The sequence below is a fragment of the Dipodomys merriami genome, unplaced genomic scaffold, assembly GCF_024711535.1.
Source record: "Dipodomys merriami isolate MVZ:Mamm:240054 unplaced genomic scaffold, mDipMer1.0.p SCAF_2, whole genome shotgun sequence".
In the NCBI taxonomy this organism is placed as follows: Eukaryota; Metazoa; Chordata; class Mammalia; order Rodentia; family Heteromyidae; genus Dipodomys; species Dipodomys merriami.
The window spans coordinates 118,614,506-118,641,609 of record NW_027203381.1 but is presented as its reverse complement, the minus strand read 5'-3'; the positions used below and the strand labels follow the sequence as shown (position 1 = coordinate 118,641,609).

Below are 27,104 nucleotides of genomic sequence, written 5' to 3'. Positions count from 1 at the left end.
AGATGGCTGACACACACACAATCAACACCCAAAACCACACCAAGATGGCTGACACACCCAACACCATATCAAGATGGCTGACACACACAGGCCACACCCAACACCATATCAAGATGGCTGACACACACAGGCCACACCCAACACCATACCAAGATGGCTGACACACACAGGCCACACCCAACACCATACCAAGATGGCTGACACACACAACACACCCAACACCACACCAAGATGGCTCACACACACAACACACCCAACACTACACCAAGATGGCTCACACACACACAACACACCCAACGCCTCACCAAGATGGCTGACACACACACAGGCCACACCCAACACCACCCCAAGATGGCTGACACACAGTCCACACCCAACACCACACCACGATGGCTGACACACACACAGGCCACACCCATGCCAGGCCCTGTGCAGAGGGCTCCTGTAGATGGCCTCTCGCCACGCCTGCGGAGTGGACGTGTTAGGAGTGGCTGCTGTCCCCGGGCGGGGAACGCAGGTGCCCTCCCGGCACTGACGGCTTCCGCGGGCGCCCAGCTGCGGCCTGAGGAAGGTGAGCCCCGCCCGCACTGCGGAGGCAGCAACACCAGTGCCGGGCCCTGGGTTAGCCATCCTCCTCACAGATCACCGGCGGGACACCGGCGGGCACCGAGGCCGGGCTCCGCACTCAGAGGGAGGGGCACGGAGGGCTGGAGCAGAGGCTGGCTGGGGCAGGATGGCGTGTGAAAGCTGCGGCCGGGGCGGGGGGATGCCGGGGCGGGGGGATGCCGGGGCGGGGGGACGCCGGGGCGGGGGGACGCCGGGGCGGGGGGACGGCCCGCAGACCACACTGTTCTCATCTACCAGGGCCCTGAGCATGTTCCTTGCAGAGGGAAGAAGACGGGATGTGGGCTGAGGAGCCTGCCCTGGGCATCTGCGGGTCACACAGCCAACAAAAACCGGCATGTCTGGGGCTGTGTTTGGAACCCTTCCTTTCATTCACCTATTATTATTATATCAGATTCACCCCTTCCCATCCTTCCAGAAAGGATAATTCAGTGCTAAACAATCAATACTTTTATTGAGCCTCTACTCATTATTGCTGGGTCCATGTAAAAATTCAGGGTTTGTCAGCGAAGACCACAGAGATAGAGTGCACAAAGCTTACATCCCAGTCCACTGGAGCATAAACAAGAAACAAAATAGCAAAATAGCTAAGTTGTCATAGATAGATCTTCCAGGCTTTGTTCAAAATTGTTGAGTGCAATTAGAAACATAGAAGGCCATGGGACTCAGGGGTGGGTGAGCTGAGCAACAAGAAATTCACATGTGACTAGAAAAGGAGTGAGCCAGGGGAATGGCAGGATAGGGAATTCCTGGCTGAGGTGTCAGCCAGTGCAAAGGCCCTGTGGTAGATGTTCAAGAAAAAGCATGGTGACTGCTGCGGCTAGGACGGCAAGGCCCTGTGAAGGAGACTGAGACAGGATGTCAGTGAAGACAGGGCTTTTGATGAGGATGGGAAGTGTGGAAAGGCTCAGCATGGAGGCGGGAAATGCCCATCCCATCTTCCTCTGTGTTACTGTTACACCAAGGTACCTGAGTCAGGGAAATTTACAAAGGAAAGAACTGGGTTCAGGTTCTGGGAATTCCAAGAAGTGCTGTGCTAGCCCAGGTGGAAGGTCAAAGGTCAGAGTGGAGAGAGTCAGACTCACTTTTTTTTGGGTTAGTCGTGGGACTTGAACTCTGGGCCTGGGCGCTGTCCCTCAGCTCTTCAGCTCAAGGCGAGCGCTCTACCACTTGAGCCACAGCACCACTTCCTGTTTTCTCGTGATTAACTGGAGATAAGAGTCTCAAGAACTTTCCTGCCTGGGCTGGCTTTGAACCATGATCCTCAGATCTCAGCCTCCTGAGTAGCTAGGATGACAGGCGTGAGCCACCAGCGCCCAGCTCAGACTGGCTTTTATAGCAACGCACTCTAGCGTTAACTCCTGCTGTGATACCATTAGAGAACAGAGCTCCACCACCTCCCGACCTCTCACCACCCCACCTCCCAGTCTTGGGGGCACCCTCAGCTGGGGGCTGCGAGGGCAGGGCGTGGGGGAAGGGTCTGAACCGGCAGCTGGCTGTGTGCTGGGCAAAGCCGGCGGGCAGGGCGGCGGGCGGGGCCATGGGGAAGGTGGGCCAGGAGGTCAGATGACCTAGGCCTCCAGTTCAAAGCCAAGGCGCTGGCCAGGGGCGCCAGCTTTCCTCCCCTCCATCTGGAGAGGCAGGCACGGAGCAGGGGCTCGGAGGGGGTTCAGGAAGTGCGTCTGGAGCAGCCCCCCCCCAGCCGCTTGAGCGGGGCGGGGGGAGGGAGGAAGAGGGAGAGAGCTGGATGTGACTCTGTGGCTTGCATCCTGCTTCTGCTACATTCCCACAGAGCCACCTCAGGTCGTTTGTTCTTCCTCCTGTCCCGTCTCGCTGTTAACTGGAAACCACAGGTGTCGGCACGCACGCACGCACGCACGTACACATGCACACCTACGGAGGGAGCCACCGGGAACTGTCACTGAGGTAGAACGCAGAGAGCCCCGCCAGGGCTGGGCCACTGGTGTTTGGTAACAAAATGGCCTGTTGCAGATGGCTGGGAGCAAAGCTCCCGGGACCTAGCCAGTGTCACTGCCAGCACGCCCCTCAACTGGGGACCCACACCGCACCCCGTAGAAGATTGTGCTGTGCAGCCTTGGGCCAGCCCCCGGGCCTCTCTGGGTTCCACGTCCATCCTACCCCAGAGAAGACCGGACTGTGCCGACAGCAGGTCCCTTCCAGTCCCGGATCACGGAAACACATTCCCCTAAAGAACACAACACTGCTTGTCTGGAGAAATACTATGGCAGGCACGGTGCCCTGCAGGGAGAGGTGGGGGGAAATGGCCTCATCTGTCCCCAAGGCCAAGGGCTGGGGGCTGGGGCTACACTCGCTCCCCCACCCCCCAACGCAGCTGGACAGCCGAGCCCAGGCCCAGGCCTCCGACCAGACAGACGCCATCCACGACGCATCGGGGCGGCCAGCTGCTGGACTGAGCTGGGCAGGGCTGCTCCGAGCTCAGGGGTTCCAGAACCCAGAGTTCAAGCCCCACTTCTTCCAGCTGAGCCCTCTGAGTATGGTGCTGTGTGTGCACCGGCGTGCACGCGCACACACGGGAAGAGCCGTGCAGAGCGGACGCCGTGCCTCCTCCGCAGCTGAGCGCTGTCCCCGCCGCGGTTCCTGAGTTCACGCGAGAGCTGGGCCCACGCCACTGTCCCTCCCAGCCCGGAGACGGGAGAGAGAGAGGGGAGAGCCGTGCTTCGGGGTTCCGGGCGGCCAGGCCCCTGCGTCTCACGCAGACACTGCGGCCAGGCACCAGCCCTGGCCAACGAGCCTCTAGTCTTCACCCAGCCCCGCAAAAGAGGTTCATGCAGACATCTGGGGGAGAAAATGACAGGTGAGACACAAAATCACAGCGCTGGGCTGTTTCTTGGCCGCGTCACAAATCAGTGCTGCTGAGCTGCCTGGGGCTGGAGCCAGAGACACAGGGAGACCGAGGTCGGGCCGCCATCCACGCTGTGTCCTGAGCCCAGACCAGGCCTGCAACCGTGCTGCGTCCCTGGGTCCCGACCGAGGCCAGGCCCGCGTCCGTGCTGTGTGTTCTGGGACCCTGGGCAGCTGGCCGCGTGTGCACCACACTGTGCCCTGCTGCGCTTGGGTCTGACCTTACACACCGGAAGTGCCCCACGGAGGAGGTCTGCAGCCAGTCCCCGCTGATCAAAGACAAGTCACCAGCCAGACCAGGTCCCCTGAGATGCACACTGCTGTCCCGGGCGGGGGGGGGGGGGGGGGGGGACGCGAAGGGGAAACAGCCAGAGGAGGGGAAGGGTCTCCTCTGGTTTGCACAGAGGAAGTCTGGGGGCACAGCAGGCTCCCTCAGGCCGCCGTCTGACAGTCCTCCTCCCGGGCGCCCTCCAGGGCCTGCCAGTAGGCCAGCAGCTCCTGGGGCGTGACGAAGTGGCAGGCCACGATGGTGCGGAAGCGGCAGGGGGAGAAGCGCAGCCCCTCGGGGAAGAAGGTCTGCCGGGAGTGCAGCTCCTGCGGCCGGATCTTCAGCTTGGCCAGGCACAGCCCCACGAAGACGTCCTCCAGCTTGATGAAGGGCACGCTCTCCGAGACGTTGTACACCTGGCTGGCCACGTCGCTGGACAGCACGTAGCCGGTGCCCGAGCAGAAGGGCGGGTATTTATCCCAGGGGTACTCGTACTTGCTCACAAACCACTTATTGAACCTCTTCCTGATGGGGAACTCGTTCAGCTTCAAGTAGCCAGTGAAGAACCCGGTGGTCCTGTTCTTCTTCAGCAGCAACTCGGTCAGATAGTGGACGTTGACGAACATGTCCGAGTCCGTTTTCATCACAAAGTCGGCCTGCGGGCAGAAGTGGTGGACCCACTCCATGCCCATCAGCGTCTTCAAGGTCAAGTTGAAGTAGACGTCCTTGAAGTCCTTCTGGATGACGTCCCCGTACTGCTGGCTCTCCCGGGCCACCGCGGCCATCTGCTCCGGGCTGGCCGTGGCCCCCAGGAGGAAGAAGGCCCTCACCTGCCTCCCCCTCACCGTCATCTCCCTCCCCCACGTCTTCCGGATGGCCATGCGTGCGGCCACCTGCCGGTGCGAGGAGGTGACCAGCAGGACGAGGAACGGGGGATTGCGGCTGCAGTCGATGGCCGGCAGCTGAAGGAACTTCCCGTGTTTCTTCTTGAAGATGAACGGCTCCTCTGGAAATGGAGTCATGCTGAAATACACACAGAGCGCGCCCACCACCAAAAGGCACGCGTACACCAGCCTCAACTTCAGAAAAGCCATCTGAAAGAAGACACGCGGGCGGTTAGACCAAGAGGGAGGGAGACTGGGGGCAAACTCCAGGGTGGCGGGAGGGCGAAGTCCTGAATCGCCGCCCCTCTGCCCACCGGAGGCGAGGAACAAACTGTCACTCGGAACCTCCAAAACAGGTGCCATTCCAATAAAACCAAGCTGGAGGCACGGCTCAGGTGGGACAGCTGCCTTCCAGGAGTAAAGCCTTGAGTTCAGACGTCAGTACGGCCAAGAAATGGACAGATGTACATATATACATACATACACAGATGCTAGAGAGACGGACGACAGATAATAGAGAGAGAGATGAATGGTAGATGATAAATAAATGATAGATAGACAGACAGACAGATAGATATGGGCGGATGATAGAGAGCGCCCGGCTCACTCCTGTAATACTACCTACTCGGGGCTGAGATCTGAGAATCTCCATTTGAAACCAGCCTACACAGATGGGTGTCCCAGATTCCTTGTTCATAAGTACCTGGGACCAAATCTTTCAACAGGTCCTCCATCTCTGCCCTTTAATAAATGGTGGTCAGATCGCCGGCAGGACTAGAGGCCATTCTTGGTAGGATAAAACATAGGAAGTCTTTGCAGTCTTCCATGATCTAATTAAGCACTGCCAAAAGAAGCAAGTCTAGTTCTCTGTTTCGCACAGCAGTCTGGAGGTTGCAAAGGCTGATGTGATGTGTCTAGGTGACCTTTTCAAATCTCCTCTGCTGTACGTTCTTCTTCTGTCCACCACTTGCTACTATCCCCAGCAGGTAAAGGATGAGTGTCAGATGATGTTAGTGTTCTAGCAATAAGGAAGCCGATTGATTACTCACGTTCAGCTGGAGAGGAGACACGTGGTTTAGCTGCTCAGCCTCGGGCTAGTTCCAGGAGGAAAAGTGCTTGGAAGAGCCGCTGGCATCCGAGAACCCGGGCTGCGTTCTGTTACATTCCGGCCTGGGTCTGTTTATGGAGGAACGGCCGCTCTGTCTCTCAGGCATCACTGGAGGAATGAAAAGGGATGGGATTCAAGTCACCCGAGCCTCACTGTGAGCAGCAGCACGCTGCCACCTCCCCATGTGTCCCTCAGCAGAGCCTGACTCCCAGCTTCTCCCTCTCAATAACGCAGGGAGCTCAAGGAGACGAGGCCTGGCCCGGCACGTGACTAGTCTGTCCGCAACAAGTGCGGTGTGCAAACATCTATGCATCTTTGGCAGGTGAAATTGGTCCCTGAGCGCTTCCTAAGGAGACAAGAGAAACCCTCAGCACACTTCCAGTTCCATTTCTTGCCCTACTAATTTACCTACATCACAGATCGTGTGGCCAATGCCTCAAGAATTTAACACAGGTTCAGGCAGGCACCCATGGTCCATGCCTGCAATGTTAGCTACTTGGGGAGTAAGGAATAGGAGGACCGAGATTTGAGGCCAGCACAGGCCTAAAGTCAAGAAGACCTCAATAAACCAGCCCAGCCCAGGGGAGACACAAGTAGATGGCAGATGGGCCAATCCAGCCTGGTGGGGGCCGGCGGGAGAAGGGGGAGTGTGGAGGGAATGCAAGAACCTAGCTGAAAAATCACAAGAAGCGGAAAGGGCTGGGGGCATGGCTCACGTGGGAGATGCCTTGAGTTTCAACCCAAGAACCATCAAAATGCAACAATAACTCAATGCAGAGGAAAGCATTTCCCAACTCAAACGGCATGAATTTAAATCACACACACACACGTTTTCTGGGGTAAACGGACAAAGGGTGCAAAAGGAAAGAAAGCGATGGTGTGGAATGGCAGAGTTATTTTCAATGCTCAGCTGTTCTTCAATGCTGGGAGTGACAGCTTACTCCTATAGTCTCAGCACTTGGGAGGCTGATGGAGAAGGTTCCCCAGTTCCAGCCAGCCTGGGCTAGTGAACCAGGTCCTGTCTTGCACAGCAGCCGCGTGAGCACCCCTCGCCAAGCCCGCGGCGCCCCGGGCCAGCATCAGAGCCCTCACTGTGGAAGGACCTGTCTGCCCCCAAGATTCTGGGGTGCTGCTCTTCCTTCTCTGTATGCGTCTCTACCTGCCTGGCTATGGGGGTGCCAGGCTGGGCCGCGTGCTCCCCACCGTACATTTCCCCAGGTGAGGGAAGGGCACCACTCTCTCACGTGACTTCCTTCCTTGGCTAATCTCCCTCTTTTTCCACGGGGCCGTCGCCCCTCGGCTCTGACGCCTCGCTCTCTCACCTGTGGCTCTCCGAGGCTCCGCAGCGCCACCGGGATGGACGCCAGACGGCATCCGGAACAGAGCCGACGCCAAGCCCGATGCCGAAGCTCCCCGCGGCCCTCCATGCCCCCCATGGCAGGCACGCTTCTGCCTGAAGTTGCAGTGGCCAAATACACCCCCAAAGCTACCGGGGGCTGCAGTCCTGGAGTCCATGCATGTTTACACTGGAGCTCATGCGTGTTTACGCTGGAGCTCATTCGTTTGTGCTGGAGCTCATGCGTGTTTGCGCTGGAGCTCATGCGTGTTTGCGCTGGAGCTCATGCATGTTTGCGCTGGAGCTCATGCATGTTTGTGCTGGAGCTCATGTGTTTGCACTGGAGCTCATGCGTGTTTGCGCTGGAGCTCATGCGTGTTTACGCTGGAGCTCATTCGTTTGTGCTGGAGCTCATGCGTGTTTGCACTGGAGATCATGCGTGTTTGCGCTGGAGCTCATGTGTGTTTGCGCTGGAGCTCATGTGTGTTTGCGCTGGAGCTCATGCGTGTTTGCGCTGGAGATCATGCGTGTTTGTGCTGGAGCTTGTGCACGTTTGCGCTGGAGCTCATGTGTGTTTGCGCTGGAGTTCGTGCATGTTTGTGCTGGAGCTCATGCGTGTTTGCGCTGGAGATCATGCGTGTTTGCACTGGAGCTCATGTGTTTGTGCTGGAGCTCATGCGTGTTTGCGCTGGAGATCATGTGTGTTTGCACTGGAGCTCATGTGTGTTTGCGCTGGAGCTCATGCGTGTTTGCGCTGGAGCTTGTGCACGTTTGCGCTGGAGCTCATGCGTGTTTGCGCTGGAGTTCGTGCATGTTTGTTTGTGCTGGAGCTCTTGTATGTTTGCGCCAGTACCTTGCACCAAATGGAGGGGGATTTGACAAAGCACCTAGTGAGGGAGGAGGCAGAGCCCAGGACAGTGTGTTTCTGGAGAGATTGCTGTGTACCCCAGGCCCGTGGCCCCAGGCTGGCCAGCAAGCAGGAGCCCTTAACACAAAGTGACCCCATTCACCCAATACGAACCACCCCCAGGAGCCCCCTTGGCTCCAGAAGTCCCTCCTCTAAACATCCAGTGGCCAGCCAGTCAGAAAGAGGAATCTAGAAGTGGCCTGTGCATTCCAGGCTCAGCTCTGTGGCCCAGGAGCCACACAGACTCGGATACCAAGGGTCAGAACTGACCCTCCTATCTAGAGTGCCCATGTGCATTAGAGAGAGGAGGTGGGAGAAGGGGAGGCAAAGTTGTAAACTGGGAAACTGATGGCTTCACAGGTTTAGTGCTGGGTTCTTGAACGCATTCGACTTACAGCTAGTGAGTAGAATGAGGCTCAAAATGGGAACTCAAAGGTCGGATGCCCAAACTTATCTGAAACTAAAGCAGCCTGTGAAGACCACATCCCACAGACGGATGAGGAAATCAGATACACACTGACTGAATGGGTTTGATGGGGTTGCTGCTGGGTCAAGACCAGGAACAAAGTGAGTCAGAGGCCCAGGATCTCCAGAGCTACACCACACGGAAACCACCTTTGCCACTTCTTTGGCTGGGCCATTTTAACTTTCCACCCAAGGTTTGACCAGAGCTTCTCCTTTGTCTGATGGAACAGCTCACGCCTTTTAGAACACTGCACTTGAACATAGAGCTTCTAGAGACATGTGTGAATACTGTGTCTTAGAAACCACCCAAAAACAGGAATCTAAAAAGTGCTCGTGTCAGGTTAGGCCTCAGTGAGACAGTGTAGGTGTAGGATGTGAAGTGAGGGACATAGCAATGGAGGGACAAATACAGCAGTGGTGTCACTGTCACTATGTGAGCAAATGACTATATACAACTTGAGGGTGGAGACAGGAGGGGAAAACTGGGAGAGAGTGAGGAAAGGGGTGGGATTGTCCGAAAAGAAATGCACTCTTCATGTGACTTATGAAACAGGAACCCCACGGTACATCACCTTTATAATAACACAAAAAATATTTTTAAAACAACAATAAAATAAAACATATGAGACATACATAGTTCTTTGAATAAACACCCGAGAAAATTCCAGATTTGAAGTGTGGTTTTGTGTTCTGTCACTCAAATGGATTCTTCTATGGAGTCTACTGGTAAACTGAGTCTTAAAGCAGAAAGGCAAAACAAGATCCCAAAATAGTGAAAACCAGAAAATAATGACTGGAGAGCATCTTGGAACCCTTCATTTTATTTATACTAAACTGGTCAGCTAGGAACTAAAGGTGAGGTAATTTGGCCACTTTGTCCTTGAGAAAGTGAAGCAAGGGAACAAAACAAAGTCCAACTTCACTCATGCTGAGTGAAGTTCACTCTCTCAGAGTGAACAGGGAGCAGCGGTCAGTAAGAGCTATGTTGGGGAGCCACGCACCCCAGCTCCTCCGCGTGGCCCACGCTGCCTCCTCTGGTGACAGACCAGGTGGCATGTTAGGGTGAATCAACAGGAAACAAGTAAAACACATGAAGCGGGAGCCATCGGGGCTGGGAGAGCTTACCTGAAACGTATCTGAAATCAACCTGCCATGCTAACTCCCTGACAAGTAAGTATAGGCAAAGTCCTAGATTCTTCGCCTGGCCCAGGCAGGAAGGCTTAGCCTGAAGATTGACCCAGGGTTACAGACCACAGAGACAGAAGGATCACAAGCCCATGTTCCCAAGGACGAGACTCTGAAGGGGCAGTCTGGAAGTTACACTGGAGATGGCTGAGGGAAGGGGAAGATCGTCAGACCTAAATGGAAAGAGATCCGGGGTGAAGTCACACCATGAGGCCAAGAGACCCTCAGGGCCACTGTGGTGACCGGAGGGAGAGGACTGAGGAGCGCCAGAGCCCTGGGCCAGCCATGCGGGAGGGGGGGGACACGGGTGGTAGAATGGGTAGAGTGGGGGGTGGGGGGGAGATGTGGGGGGGCCGCGAGCCAGGCAATCCAGCATCCATCCTGCTCACCCTCACAATCCCGCTGGCCACGTGAGGACAGGACAGTGGTGGCAGAACACGGCACAGATGACACAGAGCAGAGAAGACGGGGACCCCCCTCCCCACGGGAAACAGACAGGGAGCAAAATCTGGAAAAAGTGACACGGACAAGATGCACCGTACCTGTGAACAAAGCTTCCTGGCCACCAGCCCCTTCCCGCCCCAGAAGCACAGCCTTGGGAGGCCTGGCCTCGACCTTCTTCTGACGAAGACCAAGGTAGCCAAGACTCAGGGACACTTAGCTCCACTGATTTCTATCTCTTTAAAAGGATCTTCCTCTAGGAGACACCCTGAAACATGAACCCAGCCTGGCACACGCAGAGGAAAAGAGCCTCCAAGAACAAGCTGAGTCAGGCATCGCCAGTGACCTTCCAACCACCCCCGAGGGTGGGGAGGGAGGAGCAAGATCCTCACCACTGCCCAGGCCAGCCACTGCCCAGTTGGCAGCTCCAAGCTCCTACCCAGTGTCCAGCTAGCTACCTGCCACCCAACAGGGGGACGAGTGTCATGACACATGCAGAGCAGACTGCAAAGCTCCGTCAGTGTGGTGGCTAATTTTATGTCAACTTGACTTGGCTATGGGGTGCCCAGATGTTTGGTCGAACATTGTTTCTGGCTGTGTCTGTGAAGGCATTTGGGGAGAGAATAGCATTTGACTTGGAGCTCTCCCAAGCAAAGCAGACCTCCTATCAAGCAAGCTCATGGCCCAAGTTCTCATGCCAATAAGAGAAACAAAGATGGTGTCCCAGGGGGAAGAAAGTAGACAGCGAGCTCAGGAAGCAGAAGGAAACGGACCATGCCCTGTACCTTAGTGTGCGCCATGACGCTTCTTCTAAGCTGGCAGGAGACCTGGACAGACCAGCTGAACCCACTTGCCTACCTTATAACAGAAGCCAGGATCCCTTTCACAAGAGGGATAAGCTCATGTGTGTTTTAATTAAGAAAGGTGGCACAGAGACCAAGAGATCCATGGAGCCAAACTACAGCTGCACCCAGGATGCTCCCCACCAACGTGTCCCAGTAATACACAGTGGAGACTGACCTCTCACCGTGTCCCAGGTCCACGCAGGCCCAGTCGGGGTAAAGGAAGGGCAAACTACACTCGAAAATCGATACCACACAGACAGTTTAGCAAAAGGTAGAAGATAGCGTGACTTTCTGGGAAAGAAGCTGTCTAATCTTCAACTAGGTGAAAGATATCAACAAACCAGTCTGGCCAGCTTGCCCCTCATATCAGGGGCTGCCACCAAGGGGCTTACCCTCCCCCACACCAGAGACTACCACCCACAGGCTTACCCCCACACCAGCGGCCATCACCCAGGGTGGCCATAAAACCCACGCCAGCCCTCCTACAAACCACCGCCCAGAGGAGGGTCTTGGGCCCTGACCTGTCTCAGGCCAAACACCTTTCTCAGACAGACTACTCAGGAGAGGGTCTTGCCTGTTGCAAACACACCATGAGCCCTGGCCAGGCCGCCATCCTGAGGCCACTGGCCTGAGAAGGAACAGCCTGCTTCAAACATATCAATCTGACAGACTGCCTGAAGGGAAGAGAAAGGGAGACAGGGAGGAGGGGGAAGGAAGGAGGACACGAAGCCAGGGCCACGCTGCGGGACAACTGGTTTTGGGGTCCACTGTTAACTCTCCTAAGCTCCTTTCACTTCCTCTTAACTCTTTCCAACTGTGCTCATCCTTCCTTGTTTTATTTCTGTACTACCTGAGAATAAGAACCCACTACACTCTTGTCTTGTGCATCGTATGTTTTTATTTTTTAACTGTCATTAAAAAACAACAAAAACCAGGAGCCGGGCGCACCGGTAACTCACGCCTATAATCCTAGCTATTTAGGAGGCTGAGATCCAAGGGTGGAGGTTCAAAGCCAGCCTGGCAGGAAAGCCCATGAGACTCTTATCTCCGATTAGATACCAGAAAACCAGAAGTGGAGCTGAGAGACAGCGCCCAGGCCCAGAGTTCAAGCCCCACCACTGACAAAAAAAAAAAAAACACCATGAAAGGAAAAGCTGTTAAATGGGAGTTCAGAAGACACCCTCAGAAAGTGAGACATCCACTAGAATACAGCCACCAAGCTACATCCACACTCCTGACAGGGGCTGCCGTCCAGCACATGTCAGGAACATCCACAAGTCATCAAAAACTGAATGAACCTGGGGGCGGAGGGGGGGCGAGGAGGTCCACACTGGGCGAAGCCAGCCAGACTCAGAGACAAAAGACACATTTTCTTGCATATGTGGGAAACTGACCTAAAGTGAAGACACATAAAAGACATCCAGGGCCATATGCACGTGTGCTGACTCGGGCACAGTACACACAGGGTGGACTCCCATGGTGTAACCCCTTTGAACAACTAACAGATAGTCTAAGGAAATGAACACAAGGAAGTGGAACACGTCTGAGGCGGCAGAGTGGGAGATGAGGGGAAGGGGTGGGAAAAGGGAGCAGGACTCACGGATGAATGCCGTGATAATATTTAATGCACCCATGAGAACACGGAACTAGGAAACTTGAGGAGAAAGACGGATGGGAGAAAACGATGGGAAACGCCACACGGATAGGATGTGTCACACATGGAAACAGACACACTGAGGTGAAAGTGCTTTGTACAATGATTTCAAGACAATAAGCAAAAGAAAGGAGGGAAAGAAGAGAAAAGGATCAAAATGCCTATAATTTAAAGCATGGATTATGCATAGGTATTTCCCTCTCTCTCTCTCTCTCTCTCTCTCTCTCTCTCTCTCTCTCTCTCTCTCTCTCTCTCTCTCTCTCTCTCACATACACACACACACACACCACACACACACACACACACACACATACGCACACACACAATGTCCAAAACTCTAAACACCCAAGAAAGGTCAACGTGACTCATCATCAGATAAAACCGTAATGAGCCACCACTGCCCCCAGGACTAAAACCAAACGGGTGGCAACACTGAGGGGTGCCAAGTTTTACAGTGCTTAGCACTCCTGTAATTCACGCGTCAGAAATGACCAGAAGTGGTTCTGGGAGTCAGGCCCCAAACAGGAGAAAGAAACCACATAGTAACTCAAAATAAAGTAAATTTTGACACAGAGCATTATTTGTATGACGCTGGATCGGAGTAGCGAGAGATTAACAGTATGAAGTTAGGAACATTCTAAAGGGGGCTGGGAAGGTGGCTTAGAAGTAGAGTGCTTGTCATGCATGCATGAAACCCTGGGTTCAATTCCTCAGTACCACATAAACATAAAAATCTGGAAGTGGTGCTGTGGCTCAAGTGGTAGAGTGCTAGCCTTGAGCACAGAAAGGCTCAGGGACAGTAGGCCTTGAGTTCAAGCCCCAGGACTGTCAAAAAAAAAAAAGAAAGAAAAGAAAAGAAAAGGTTGTAAGAATAAGCACACAGGACTGAGAGTGAACTCCAAGGAAGAGCTCAGAGGCCCCCAGGGGAAGACGTAGACTTAGCTAGAAGGGTAGAGACACATGCACACACACACACACACACACACACACACACACACACACCCAATGACAGAAGTCCCATGTCAGCTACATCAGTGGAGCAAGCTTAAAATGCACCCTTTGGAACGTGCCAGAAATGGGGGGAGGGAGGGGGCCAGGAGCTCTTCTCTGCTAAGAAGTCACGTAGAGCTGTCCCAGGAGAGGCTGCTTCCTGCTACCCTGCCCTGGGAGCCTGACCTGCCCGTGAGCCAGAAAGGAAAGAATCTCACATAGGACATCTCCAGCTGCCTGTCGGACAAGCTTTCAGGGTTGGATTACAGAGGGCAAAGATTCAATGGTCCAGCTCTACATTCATGGTCATTGAAAGAGGTTGAGAGAAGATAAACTGATCAACAACATAACCACTGTCAAGAAGTTTCCAGCAACGACAGGATAGATAAAAGCTTCACAGGCATAAACAAAATTACAAATGACTGATAACACTACAAAGTAACCCAACAGGTATCATGCCCAATAAAGAGAGCCGGGCATGACTAGAACACAGGGAGACTGCATGTATACGAAGCAGAACCAGACAAAACTTACCAATGTAAGCAATTATTTCTGGGGAGATAATCAACTAGGCAGGCGAACAAGAAAGCTGGGTATATTCTATTGTTGGAATGGTGGTGGTCTATCTAGACATATGAATAATTTTCAACCCCTTTAAATCTAAAGAGGAATCTCTAAGCAGGTGACACGTTCTATAGAATTTGCCATATTTATTTTACCAAAAGTCTGACTTTTTTTTTTTTTTTTACTATTGTTGGTGGTTGGTCGTGGGGCCTGGGCACTGTCTCTCAGCTCTTCAGCTCAAGGTGAGCGCTCTACCACTTGAGCCACAGCACCACTTCCGGTTTTCTGGTGGTTTATTGGAGATAAGAGTCTCACAGATGTTCTTGCCTGCCCGGGCTGGCTTTGAACCATGATCCTCAGATCTCAGCCTCCTGAGTAGCTGGGATTACAGGCATGAGCCACCAGTGCCCAGCTTTTATCTTATTTTTTAATTTTATTTGTCAGTCATGGGTCTTGAACTCTGGGCCTGGGCACTGTCGCTCAGCGCCACTTCCGGTTTTCTGGTGGAATGTTACTCACCTATCGGCAAGAATCACAGATGTCATTTGCAGGGAAATGGATGGACCTGGTAAAAATTATGTTAAGTGAAGTGTGTCAAGCTCATAGAGACAAGCGGCACGTGTTTTCTCTCATGTGTAGAAATTAGGTCTGAATTATAAACATATATAAAACGTATGAATGTACACACGAACATACTGACAAAAGCCAGTAGACACAGGGGGAGATTTTAGTGGTGTAATTCCTTCAAGAGACTTACAGTTTAACAAAGTGAGTACCAGGAAGCAGAGACATGATCTGATGATGGGAAATCCTGATGAGGAGAGGCCGACGAGGGAGAGAGACAGTGAATACTCACAATAACCGGTGCATGAAAAATGCAACCAGGTAAACTGAGGGGATGAGTGGGGTGGGGAGAAGATAGAGGAGAACGATAGAAGGGCAGCGTGGATCAAGATGTGCTTCACTCACAAACTGACAGGTTGACATCTCTTTGTACAACGACTTACAGATCATTTTTAATTACATTAATAACTGTTTTAAATTATACATCTAGAAAACAAAACCAAGGATGGAGATCATTCTGGAAATCCAGGTCTGCCCAGGTCAATTTCTCGTGAGATGCACCGGACGCTATCTGCAGCTTTTGACCGTGCAGAGTGAGGCATGCTTCGCAGACCAGGCTTGAAGATCGCTATGTGAAGAAGCCAGTGTGTGAGTGCTCTGGGCACCGCAGGCCAGCTCACGGTGTTCGGCCGGCCCGTTCCAGTGGGCTCCCTCCCCTGGGTCTCTGCCCTCAAGCCAGTGTCCTGAGCTGACTCTTGCCCCCATATCCACCCACTTCTGCTGGGCCGACTGATGCCAGCCTCCCCTCAGATGCCAGGTCTTCAGCAAAGCTCTCCTGACAATGCCCGGCAGCGCCCTTTGGATTGTTCCGTGCAGACTTCTCGTGGGGGTTGCATCTCATCCCTGCTTGTTCCACCCGCCTTCAAAGATGCTTGTGTTGGGCATGTGAATTAACTAAAAGCCGAACACTTGGCCCCTCCCTCCTGTCTCCCTCCCTCCCCCCCCCCTTTCACACACACACACACACACATTTGCATCTGTGTTCTTTGATCTGAGCCAATTCCTGTTATGGTCAGTCATGTTTCAACCACTACATTGGGCTCCAGGAAGAACAAGATTTACCAGGAAGCATCTTGTGCCAAAAGGCAAATCTCATCTCGTTGATTAGGCAGAAGCTACAGCCCGCCTGCCAGGCCTCAGGAGACCGTGGCTGAGCGCCTACCGCAGGCCATGCCTGAGCCTTGAGGCTGCTCACACCGTCCTCATCCTCCGCCCCAGTGCTCCCATTTAACCTGTAGCCATTATCTGCACCTCTGAAGACAGCCAGAGATAAACTGAAGCGCTGTCTTCCCATGGCTGCCACAGAACAAATCTCCTTTCTCTGCCTTTCACCATGTCTTTTTATTTGGTATGGGGTGGGGGTTGGGGGAGAGTTGCAAGACCGCACATGGGACCCTGGAGGTTGGTCCTAGGCTCTAAAACCCTGGCCTCTACCTCCCCCACAAGCCCACTCCGTCCCTCGAGGGCATCATAGAGTTAGCAGCAGGAAGGAGGGTGTAGTCCCGTTTCTAGCCACTGGACTGGAAAATGCTGCTGGCCTGAAGTTCCTATGCGGAATGACAGAATTACTCGTGAAGAACACACCTGCCACTCTCTCTCCTGCTAGCTAAGCCCAGCAGCCTAAAGAAAGGCAGGAGGGAGTATGAAGCCAGGGCCTTGCTCATACTAGGCTTAGGGATCGGGTTAGAGTTAGGGATGGTTTGGGTTAGGAATTGGTTTTAGGTTAGGGATTGGGTTTGGGTTAGGAATTGAGTTAGGGATGGGGTTAGGCTTGGGGTTAGGCTTAGGTTTAGGGAGCGGGTTACAGTTAGGGATTGGGTTAGGAATTGGGTTTGGGTAAGGAACTGGGTTTGGGTTAGGGATTGGGTTTGGGTTAGGAATTGTTAGGGATTGGGTGAGGGTGAGGGTCTGGTTTATGAACAACTGGGATTTCCTTGGGATTCTCCTCTATGCAGCCCAGTGTGGGGCTCTGGGAATGAGTTTCTCTGGACCCACTGTTCTATTCACAGCCTTCTTACCTACCCAGAAGAATAAAGAGGTTTGTCTTCCAAGCCAGCTCTCCCTCTCAGCCTTGCTTCTCTCCGCACCAGCCCAATCCTCACATTAGTCACCTTGATCTAAAAGTAGAAAGGCTTTCTCTGGCACCTTGTCCCCAGCAAGGACGATGAAGTCACTTCTGACACTCGGTTGATTGCTTCAAGCCATGGCTGGCCACAGAATTCACCCATGGTGAATAGCCCTTCCTCTTCTGAAACATCCTGAAAGGTCTCATCTGTCCCCTCAGACAACCGCAGACTGCTGCAACTAGAAAGCCATGGTGCGTGGGTTCCCAGGGGGCAGAGGTATGAATGAGCAGCTTTTTCATTTGTCTGGTATGTTTTGACAAAAGCCGAGCCTAAGGTCTGCAAGCCACATGCGGGAAGAGGCAGGAGAGACCACTGGGCCAGTCCACAGACACACGGAGGTGTCCCAGAACCGACAGTAAAAGAAGAGTCTGGGTATGTGGAAAGGGGCAAAGGCAAAAGCACCTCTGTGCCTTCCTGCAGTGCATGTCTACAAAATGACAGGATATGGCTGATTAGGTGAGGAGACTGTATACAGCAGTGCTGCTGTATACAGCAGGTGCTCACGTAGACGTCACCTGGCCCTTCTTCCTCCTTGCGGGGATCTGGTAGGATGGCACTCAGCCTCTGGGGAGGGCTGGGTGATGCACACCCTCTTTTCCTGGTGCCCTGGCAATGACCTTGGGTAGGAGGGGCTTATCTGCAGCGATGACAGGGGTTCCTCTGGCTCCCGTTGTGTGCTAATGATCTTGGGGAAACTGAGATAAATCTACTGATAGACATGAACCAGGAATGCACTTTGAACTGTTTTTCTAATAACTGAACTCGCATAAACACACGTGACTTCTGCCACTTGAGATCCAGACCACTTTGCCTGGTTTGAAGGAGATTCTATGTCTAGACTCTGGACTTACTGAGTTCAATATAAATGTCTCAGGCTCAAGTCAGTCCAGAGGGTGAAAGCCGCCCAGGTCCAGGATTTGAATTGCCAAGAGGCCCCATCTCAGACTTGCAAGGCTACAATCTAGTTTCATTTCCAGATAGGAGTAGTCAAGAGTAAAACCCTGCAGAGCCGAAGACCATGATCAAGGAAAAGGAAGCCTGGAGCACACAGAGCCAACCACACCAACCAAACATGGCCGACAGAGCCACCGGAACATGAGAAGTGGGAGAGAGGACTAAAGGACATTCCCCAGCCTTCTCCTACCCTCTGTCAGGTGTGGGAGAGTCACGTGACCAGCACTCCTTCCCATTGCACAGAAACATACACTTTTCTTTTTCACCTTCCTCTTTTTCCAATCCATCCTCCACTTCACAGGGAAGCGATTAAATATAGGGTGTTTTTTTTTTCAAGTTCTTCATCATGATCCATTATTTACTGCATCATAAAGTCAATCTACTAAGACTAGTGAAGAAGATAAGATTGCCTTGTAGGACAGTAGGGATTAAAGAAAGCAAATGTATTTGAACAAAATTTGTCAAATGGGAGGAACTCACAGATGTAAACAGCTATTAAATTACACTGATACTGTTGCACATTGTGCACCTTGGTTCTAGAATTCAAAGCTTCATTCTCTTCAGAAAAAAAGAAAAAGAAAAAGAAACTCTACCATCATCAAGAAGAAACCCTAGCCACTGAAAAGCTCCTCCGTCATCATCAAGAACGAAAGCGTTGGCAAGTCACGACTATCTCCTCTGCATGGGCTTTCTCTTGATTCTGGAATTCTTTCTTTTGATGTGCAGACACTGCTTCGTTTGATAGCATCCCATTCACCTGTTCTTGCTCTTAGCTGCTCGACTACTGGAATCCTATTCAGAAAATAATTACTCGGGCCTATACCTTTCAGAGATTTCCTTACAATTCCCTGTGGTAGTTTTAAGATATTAGTTATTACATTAAGACATTTGATCCACTGGGAGTTGCTTTTTTCACAGGGAGACACAGGTATCTGGTGTTTTAGTCTTCTGCATGCAGATAGCTGCTCTCCCAGATCTATTTGTTGAAGACAGTAGTTCCTCCAGTGTATTGGTTCCAGATACTTGAAGTTGTACTGCTTTATTTTTTAGTCTTCCAATCTGTTCCACTTGTCTTCGTATCTTCCTTTGTCTTAGAACCAAGCTGATTTTGTTACTATGACTCTTTCGTATAATTTGAAGGCCAATATTGTGACACTTGCAGCACTGCTCTTTTGCCCAAAATTGCTTTTGCTATTCGGGACCCTTTAGGCATCCATGTGAATTTTAGGATTGACTTTTCTATCTCTACAAAAAATGACACTGGGATCTTAAGGGATATTACATTAAACTGCTTTCAATAGCACATCCACATTCACAAAATTACTCCTGCTGATTGCTACTCGTTGGAAAAGGGAATGATATTCAACATGTACAACAAGCTCAAAAAAAATAAAACAGCAAAAGAACAAATAGTTCAATTAATAGACAGCAAACGAGTTAAACAGCCAGTTCTCAGAAGAAAAAATATAAATGGCTAAAAAGGACATGAAGAAATGTCTGACATCCTTAGTCATAAAGGAAATGCAAATCAAAACCACACCAAAATTCCATCTCACCCCAGTAAGAATGGTAATCATCAAGAAAACAAACAATGAATGCTGGTGAGGATGCGGGGTTCTTAGGAACCCTCATACACTGTTGTTGGGATGTAAGCAACCACTATGGAAATCAGTATGGAAGCTTCTCAAAAACAAATAAAAATAGACCTCCCTTATGACCAACTCCCCACCCCTTTGTTGGGCACATAGCCACAGGAGAGTAAACATACAAGAAAGACAACTGCAGGCCCAGGTTGACTGTAGTATTGTCTACCACAGACAAATGTAGATTCAGTCAATAACCAATGAATGGAGTAAAACCATTGTATATACAATAGAATATCAGAGATGAGTTTGAGCACAACAAACCAAAGTCAAAAAGCCAAATTCTGTCCATTCTCACTCATTAATATAGACCGAAAAAGATGATGTTGATGCCTTTTTTTTTAAAAAAATGCATTTTGAACAAACCAGAACAAGGAATAATGTAGGTAACCAATCTTCAGTTTACAGCCACATAAAGATTTTGACATCAAGAAAAGAAAATCACCATGGCCTACAATGGATGGAGCCAGCCCTCCATCCCCTCCCCTCCCCAAGATGAACCCGGCCAGCCAATCCCCTGATCCCACAGCCACAGCATTCCGTCTGAGGAGAGAAAGGTACGACAGTCATTTCTCAACAACAAGTCTTTGGGGTCAGGAAAAAAAAAAATGAACCAAGAAGCAATAGGATAATGTATCTACCTTGCCATGTAGCTCCAAGAGGCTGAAAACCCTGAGGCTGGCAGAGCGGGCAGGAAGTAGTAAGAAATGCACAAATATTTGTTGAGTAAGTTATTGAAATGAATAATCTGGGCAGTCTGCTGGCTCGAAACAAAGGATGTGCTCTTCCCCACATCCTAGCTCCATCCCTGCCTGCCCCTCCCTTCCCTCTGCAGGGGTGTGGTGATCCTGCCTTCCTCCCTGCCACTGTGGGTGTTTGCAAGCCATTCTAGCAGAAAATAGGTATTCCCCTCACAACTTTTGTTCACCCTCCTGAAGAGCCCGCTAAAGAAGAGCCGTCCCCTGAAAATTGCCTCATTCCCTCGATGAGTCCCAGAGCCGCTCAGATCCTGTCTCTGCCCCACCGTGGATCTGAGAAAATGACTTTGTCCAACATCAGCGTAGCCTGCTTGGGTGAAGAAAGAATGAACTCATCGGCAGACCTGGTCTATCACCTTCCTCCCACCCACCCTTCTCCGCCATGCCCGACAGCCCCAGACCCATCAGAACTGTCCAACACCACCAGTGCAGCTGCGTCACCCAAGTCACCCTGGCGCTGACACCTGTCCTCCTCCACTGTGCCACCACATGGTGTTTCAGCCCTTGCTGAAGGCCCGTGGGGGACCTCCTCATCACCCCCTCAGTCCAGTGCAAACTCTCCCCTGCTTTTCTAATGAGCAGACCGCACCAACATCCCCTTGGTGGAACCAGCACAGTTCCTTATTATACCATGCTATAGTTCTCTTCTTCTATATTGTAAATGGCATGGGCACAGGAAATATTTTATCACATACATATATACATAAATCTCAACACCCCATATAGTACATTTCACATAATAAATGCTCAATAAATGTTTACTGAGTGACTTCATGAATATTGACTGTTAGTCAGACAACTTGAATTTATCTGGACATAGAATCTTTGCTGAAGTAGTTCTCACTGGAGTAGAGTGGGCATCTACTCCAACATGTCTGGTGTCCTTTTAATTTGAAGGTATTTGGGCACTGACATCCACAGAACGTGACAGGGCAGACCACAAGAGAGAGTGGCTTGGGCTGGGAAGGTGGCTCAGTGGTAGAGTGCTTGCCTTGCATGCATGAGGCCCTGGGTTCAATTCCTCAGCACCACATAAACAGAAAAAGCCAGAAGTGGTGCTGTGGCTCAAGTGGTAGAGCGCTAGCCTTGAGCTGAAGAGCTGAGGGACAGTGCCCATGACTGGACCCGAGAGAGAGAGAGAGAGAGAGAGAGAGAGAGAGAGAGAGAGAGAGAGAGAGAGAGAGAGAGAGAGAGAGAGAGGGTAGCTCTCCTATAACCTAAGGAATGCCAGACACCAGCAGCAGCAGCAGGAAGAGAAGCCACTGGCTGGGCTCTTCTGGTGCCCCCGTGTGTCTGGGCACCCACAGGCCCCTCTGTGGACATCCTCAGACCCAAACAGAACAGCCACCCAGGGTGGAACATCACATCCCCTTGTATGGAACCACGCAGCCTCCCGGAAGATTTTGAAAGAAAGATAGGAATGAGTGAGATGCCGCCCACGTAGTTTCCCCACCAGATCTTCACTGGTGCCTGGGCACATTCTCCACACCGCCACCATCACCAAAGAGAAGGTGGGTGGTCGAGTCAGCCCTGAAGACAGCGTGGGACCTTGTCCCTCCCCATCCTTCAGCTTTCTGCCTCGTCTTACCTCGGGCCCGCCTTCTGTCTTCTGCTCAGGTCTAAGCAAAGATACCTTGGCAGGAAAATTACACCAACTATCTTCCCTGACGCCAGATAAGCTTTTCCAACTGGGTGACCAGGAAAGGAAGGGAAATTCAACCGCCGTCACTGACCAAGAGCAAGCATTTCCTTGTCTGTCACTTGAAATCATAAACCCAGCACAGATGCCAGGATGCGCCAGGGGAAACTAGGAGGGGAAGAGGAAGAGGAAGGAGAGACAGAGGGTGAGGGTGCTTTCGCTCACCTCAGGTACAGACTGTGAGGGGCGCCGCGTGAGGCCCTGGGAAGCGGAGCCTGGCTAGGATGTCAACCATGGTATTGGCAGAGCTCAGACTCAGCGGTGCACACAAGGTCCCCTCCCACATCTGGGTTTTCCATGGAACTTCTTTCCAGCTTTCCTTACCTTCACTCTGCTCCAAGTCTAGCTACAAAGACATGGCTCTCACTGAAGATAACTTTGGCAGGAAAACCAGAGATTTTAATGTGAAATGATTCTCAGCTAACACATGACACTTCTGAAAGGCTTGTTAAAGCTGTTAAACATTGATAGACTTGCTAGAGAGTGTCTCTTAATTTTTCACAGGTTATCAAGCTTTGCGAGAAGCTTGTTTCCAAACAGGCTGAGAGTGTTTTACCATAAAAACCCAAACTAGCAAGTGGCACTAAGAACTTTATTGAAAAGATATATTCCATTTGAATTAGACAATGGGGGGTACAAAATTCAAGTCTATACTGTAATAAATGACTTCTTGGCACTATTTTAACATTCTAGTTATTTTCATTTTAAACCAATATTGCTATTACATGAATAGATACAAGAAAAATAGACTATCACCATAGTCCCAAAGCAACACAGGTAGAAATTAACACCAGGTGTCATAAAGATAGAATCCCAACCACTTAGAAAGATAATTGACTATGGGTTCAAAGGAAAAATGGAATGTATATAACAGATTAGTTATGAAATATAGCAAATAATAATAATGACTATAGTCTCACAATCAAATTGTCCGGAGTATTGCTTGGAATCTAAACTGAATAGAACCTTAACTGTGCCAGGCCGTGAACCTCTGTGAACACCTAACCATGCAAGTCACTTTTCTCCATAAAGGAGAGGTGAAAAACAAAAATGAGACTGTAATACTTGAATGATCTTGTACAGGTCAAGTGAGCACCTCTTACTACCTATGTGAGCACTTCCTGCTACCTAGGTGAGCACTTCCTGCTACCTGTTGTAGTGTGGGTATTGGTTTGAGTGCCCCCCCCCCACGAAAGGCTGAGCCCAGAAGGCAGCCGCCTCGGAAGTGCAGACCTTCCGGAGGTGAAGTCTAGGAAGGGGCCTTCGCCAGCTGGGGTGCCCGGGAAAGAGCTGTGGGATGCTGCCCTTCCTGTCCCTGCTCCAGCTCAAAATGTCTACCTGCCTGTATGTGTCCTCTGCCCAAGACAGGCCGCCTCACAGGAGATCAAACAAGGTCAGGAAACTCCCTGAGCTTGGGCTTGAACCTCCAAAAGAACGGCTACATGAAAGCTTTCTCTTTATAACATAGTTGCCTCTGGTATTTTGTTGTGGTAAACTGAAGCTGACTAATAGTCCAATGCCTAGGAAGTAGGAAGTACTCAGGTGATAACATAGACAGACTTAAAGAACTCTGCGAGTGTACTCGATGCATAAAGCCCTGAGATTCCTGACACCTGCTCGGGATACGATCTTTTCCCCTGGTTCCATTCGGTCCACTGCACAGGTGACCGACAACTCCTAGGAACTGGTGTGGGGTCAGATTCTCCATCTCTGACGCAGCACTGAGGAGCCTGTAGCAGCCCAAGGGGGACAGCTGAGGAGCAGCAAGGCCCAAAACGCCCTCTGGGAGACATGTCCTTCATCCATAAAACCCACTGGGACGTAGCCAGTGTCCCGCTTCGATCAGCCTACATCAAGAGGGACCATGACATGACAGCAGCCAGGAACCAATCAGCGGAGCACAAAGAATGGAACTTAAAAATAAGGACAAGAAAGGGGGGCGAGAGGGCTCAATCAGATGCACGAGAGAAAACCCAGACCAAAGTCCCGGTGGAGCGGACAGGCTGACGCCTTGTGAGTGTCAGCCCTGCCCGCAGCCCATGCGTGGTGCTAAGGATCTCCTTATACCCTGATGTCGGGGTAAGATCTCCAGCCAAGTGAGAACCCTGCAGAGCCTGCACCCAAACCATCCCAACCACTCCCTCCCTGGCCTCCCGGAGGCCCAGGATCAGAGGCACTCAAGAAGAAAGAGGACATCCAGCATCATCAGGGCCAATCCTGCAGAAGACTTGTGAGCCAGAAGCTTTGACCTCCATGAAGTCACCATGGCTTCACCATGAAGGGTGAAGTCACCATGGCTAAATCAGAGCCAAGAAAAAGATGGTGTTGATGGCTTCCATAAAATTTCCACCCCCCTCACCCCACCTCCACCGAGCCACCTGTCCAGTGAGCCCAAGGCTGGGGATGTGAACGGTGGGAAAGAATGCAGAGGTCTGGAAGAGTAATGATGGTTGCTGGGAAATGAAGGGAGGGGAGAGCAGAAGGAAGCAGACGGCCCTCGACATCTACCCAGGAACCAAGCTCACAGCGGTGAGAGCCTCAGATGTGTGAAAGGTTCAGGGTTTATCAGCAACAGAAAACAGCCGACAGGGAAACGGGCCAAGGACAGGGACAGACATCTCTCCTGAGAAGACCGATAGATGGCCAAGAGACAAGTGAACATACTGGATGTGGACAATCATTGGGGAATGATGGTCCCATGATACATCTAAACAGAAAACGGCAAATGCTAGTGATAAGGCACACAAGTTGGAGCCCTGGGCATCACTGGTCAAGTAAACAACAGTACAGACACTGTGGAAAATAGCATAGCAATCCCTCAAAAAAAAAAGAATAAAATGACCAGATGATCCAGCAATTCCAACTTCCCACAGTTGGACTCGGCAGCTCTTTGCACGTTTGTGCTCACAGCAACGATGTCTGCCAAAGGGAGGGAACAACAAAGCACCCTGAGGAAAGCATGGATAACCATGGACGTACATCCACACACAGAGTGTCACTCACCCTTCACAAGGACGATAATTCAGAGACATGAATTTAAATGTTGGCTGCTGGGGTCTGGGGAAGCCGGGTGGATGGAAATGACTGGGAACAGGTCTGGTTTCCTTTTGGAGTGATGAACATGTTCTGGAGACAAATAGGGTGTTATTTGCCCAATACTGTGTGTTACAAAATGCCGTAGGATTGTGGTCAAAATTGCAAGTTTAACTTAGGTAAATTTCACCACACTGTCAGGGAGAGAAAAGGGACTAGGGGTTTGCTAAAGACTTTACAGATGAAATTTGATGTTGATATATTACATCCCCAGCAAAACTACTCATTAAGAAAAGGAAAGAGCCAAGTGCCAGTGGCTCATGCCTGTGATCCTGGCCACAGAGGAGGGTTTGACCTGGAGGATTTGAAGGTGCAAAGCCAGCCTGGGTAGAAAAATCCATGTGATTCTTATCTCCAGAATAACCAGCAAAAAGCTTGACTGGAGGCATAGCTCAAGTAGTAGAATGCCAACTACGAGCGAGCAAGCTAACCAAATGAGAAGCCCTGAGTTTCAATCCCCATGCCACCAAAACAAACAAAAAACAGACAGACAAAACAGTAGGAGAGAAGGGCTAACAGCCAAAATTCGGGCTAGAGGTCAGGTAGAGTCCTTTCTACCAATAAAGGACCCAAACTGGCCCTCCCATCTAGAGTGCCCGTGTGCATTAGAGAGAGGAGGTGGGAGAGGGGGAGGCAAAGTTGTAAACTAGGAAACTGATGGCTTCACAGGTTTAGTGCTGGGTTCTTGAACGCATTCGACTTACAGCTAGTGAGTAGAATGAGGCTCAAAATGGGAACTCAAAGGTCGGATGCCCAAACTTATCTGAAACTAAAGCAGCCTGTGAAGACCACATCCCACAGACGGATGAGGAAATCAGATACACACTGACTGAATGGGTTTGATGGGGTTGCTGCTGGGTCAAGACCAGGAACAAAGTAAGTCAGAGGCCCAGGATCTCCAGAGCTACACCACACGGAAACCACCTTTGCCACTTCTTTGGCTGGGCCATTTTAACTTTCCACCCAAGGTTTGACCAGAGCTTCTCCTTTGTCTGATGGAACAGCTCACGCCTTTTAGAACACTGCACTTGAACACAGAGCTTCTAGAGACATGTGTGAATACTGTGTCTTAGAAACCACCCAAAAACAGGAATCTAAAAAGTGCTCGTGTCAGGTTAGGCCTCAGTGAGACAGTGTAGGTGTAGGATGTGAAGTGAGGGACATAGCAATGGAGGGACAAATACAGCAGTGGTGTCACTGTCACTATGTGAGCAAATGACTATATACAACTTGAGGGTGGAGACAGGAGGGGAAAACTGGGAGAGAGTGAGGAAAGGGGTGGGATTGTCCGAAAAGAAATGCACTCTTCATGTGACTTATGAAACAGGAACCCCACGGTACATCACCTTTATAATAACAACAAAAAATACTTTTAAAACAACAATAAAATAAAACATATGAGACATACATAGTTCTTTGAATAAACACCCGAGAAAATTCCAGATTTGAAGTGTGGTTTTGTGTTCTGTCACTCAAATGGATTCTTCTATGGAGTCTACTGGTAAACTGAGTCTTAAAGCAGAAAGGCAAAACAAGATCCCAAAATAGTGAAAACCAGAAAATAATGACTGGAGAGCATCTTGGAACCCTTCATTTTATTTATACTAAACTGGTCAGCTAGGAACTAAAGGTGAGGTAATTTGGCCACTTCGTCCTTGAGAAAGTGAAACAAGGGAACAAAACAAAGTCCAACTTCACTCATGCTGAACTGTCCTCTCTCAGAGTGAACAGGGAGCAGCAGTCAGTAAGAGCTATGTTGGGGAGCCACGCGCTCCCTCCCATCCACGCCTCCACCTTAGCAATGTCAGCGCCATCGCATTTGCTGGTTCCTACTTCCCGATCCATTCCAATTCCTCAATCCCTTCATTCACGTCCATTCTTCCCCAAAGCTACGTGGACATCATGTCAGACTTCCTATAAAACTGGGATGCTGAAAAGCCACTTGGACTTCCTGTGCCCCGCCTGGCTCACAGGAGTGATCACTGCTGTTTAGATGAACACTTTGGCCATGAGTTTCTCTGCTTGGCTCACAATGAACCAAAACACGTATAAG

At 51.0% G+C, this 27,104-nt stretch overlaps 1 protein-coding gene across 9 annotated transcripts in view; it reads right to left on the bottom strand.

Moving 5' to 3' along the window:
• Nucleotides 1–1,059: 1,059 nt before the first annotated feature.
• Nucleotides 1,060–27,104, bottom strand: part of B3galt5 (beta-1,3-galactosyltransferase 5) — a 58,963-nt gene continuing 32,918 nt past the window's right edge. For 4 of the 9 annotated variants that reach the window (XM_070030714.1, XM_070030715.1, XM_070030717.1 and 1 more), the window contains 2 exons: nucleotides 5,709–5,875; nucleotides 1,060–4,869 (listed from right to left, as the gene is read on the bottom strand). In XM_070030714.1, the coding sequence (XP_069886815.1) occupies nucleotides 3,940–4,869 (930 nt within the window). In that variant the 5' untranslated portion in view covers nucleotides 5,709–5,875 and the 3' untranslated portion in view covers nucleotides 1,060–3,939. Of the gene's footprint in view, nucleotides 4,870–5,708; nucleotides 5,876–10,202; nucleotides 10,352–20,142; nucleotides 20,222–21,847; nucleotides 21,966–22,123; nucleotides 22,341–27,104 lie in introns of those variants that run through there. The other 5 variants (XM_070030719.1, XM_070030713.1, XM_070030720.1 and 2 more) reach the window with 5 other exon arrangements.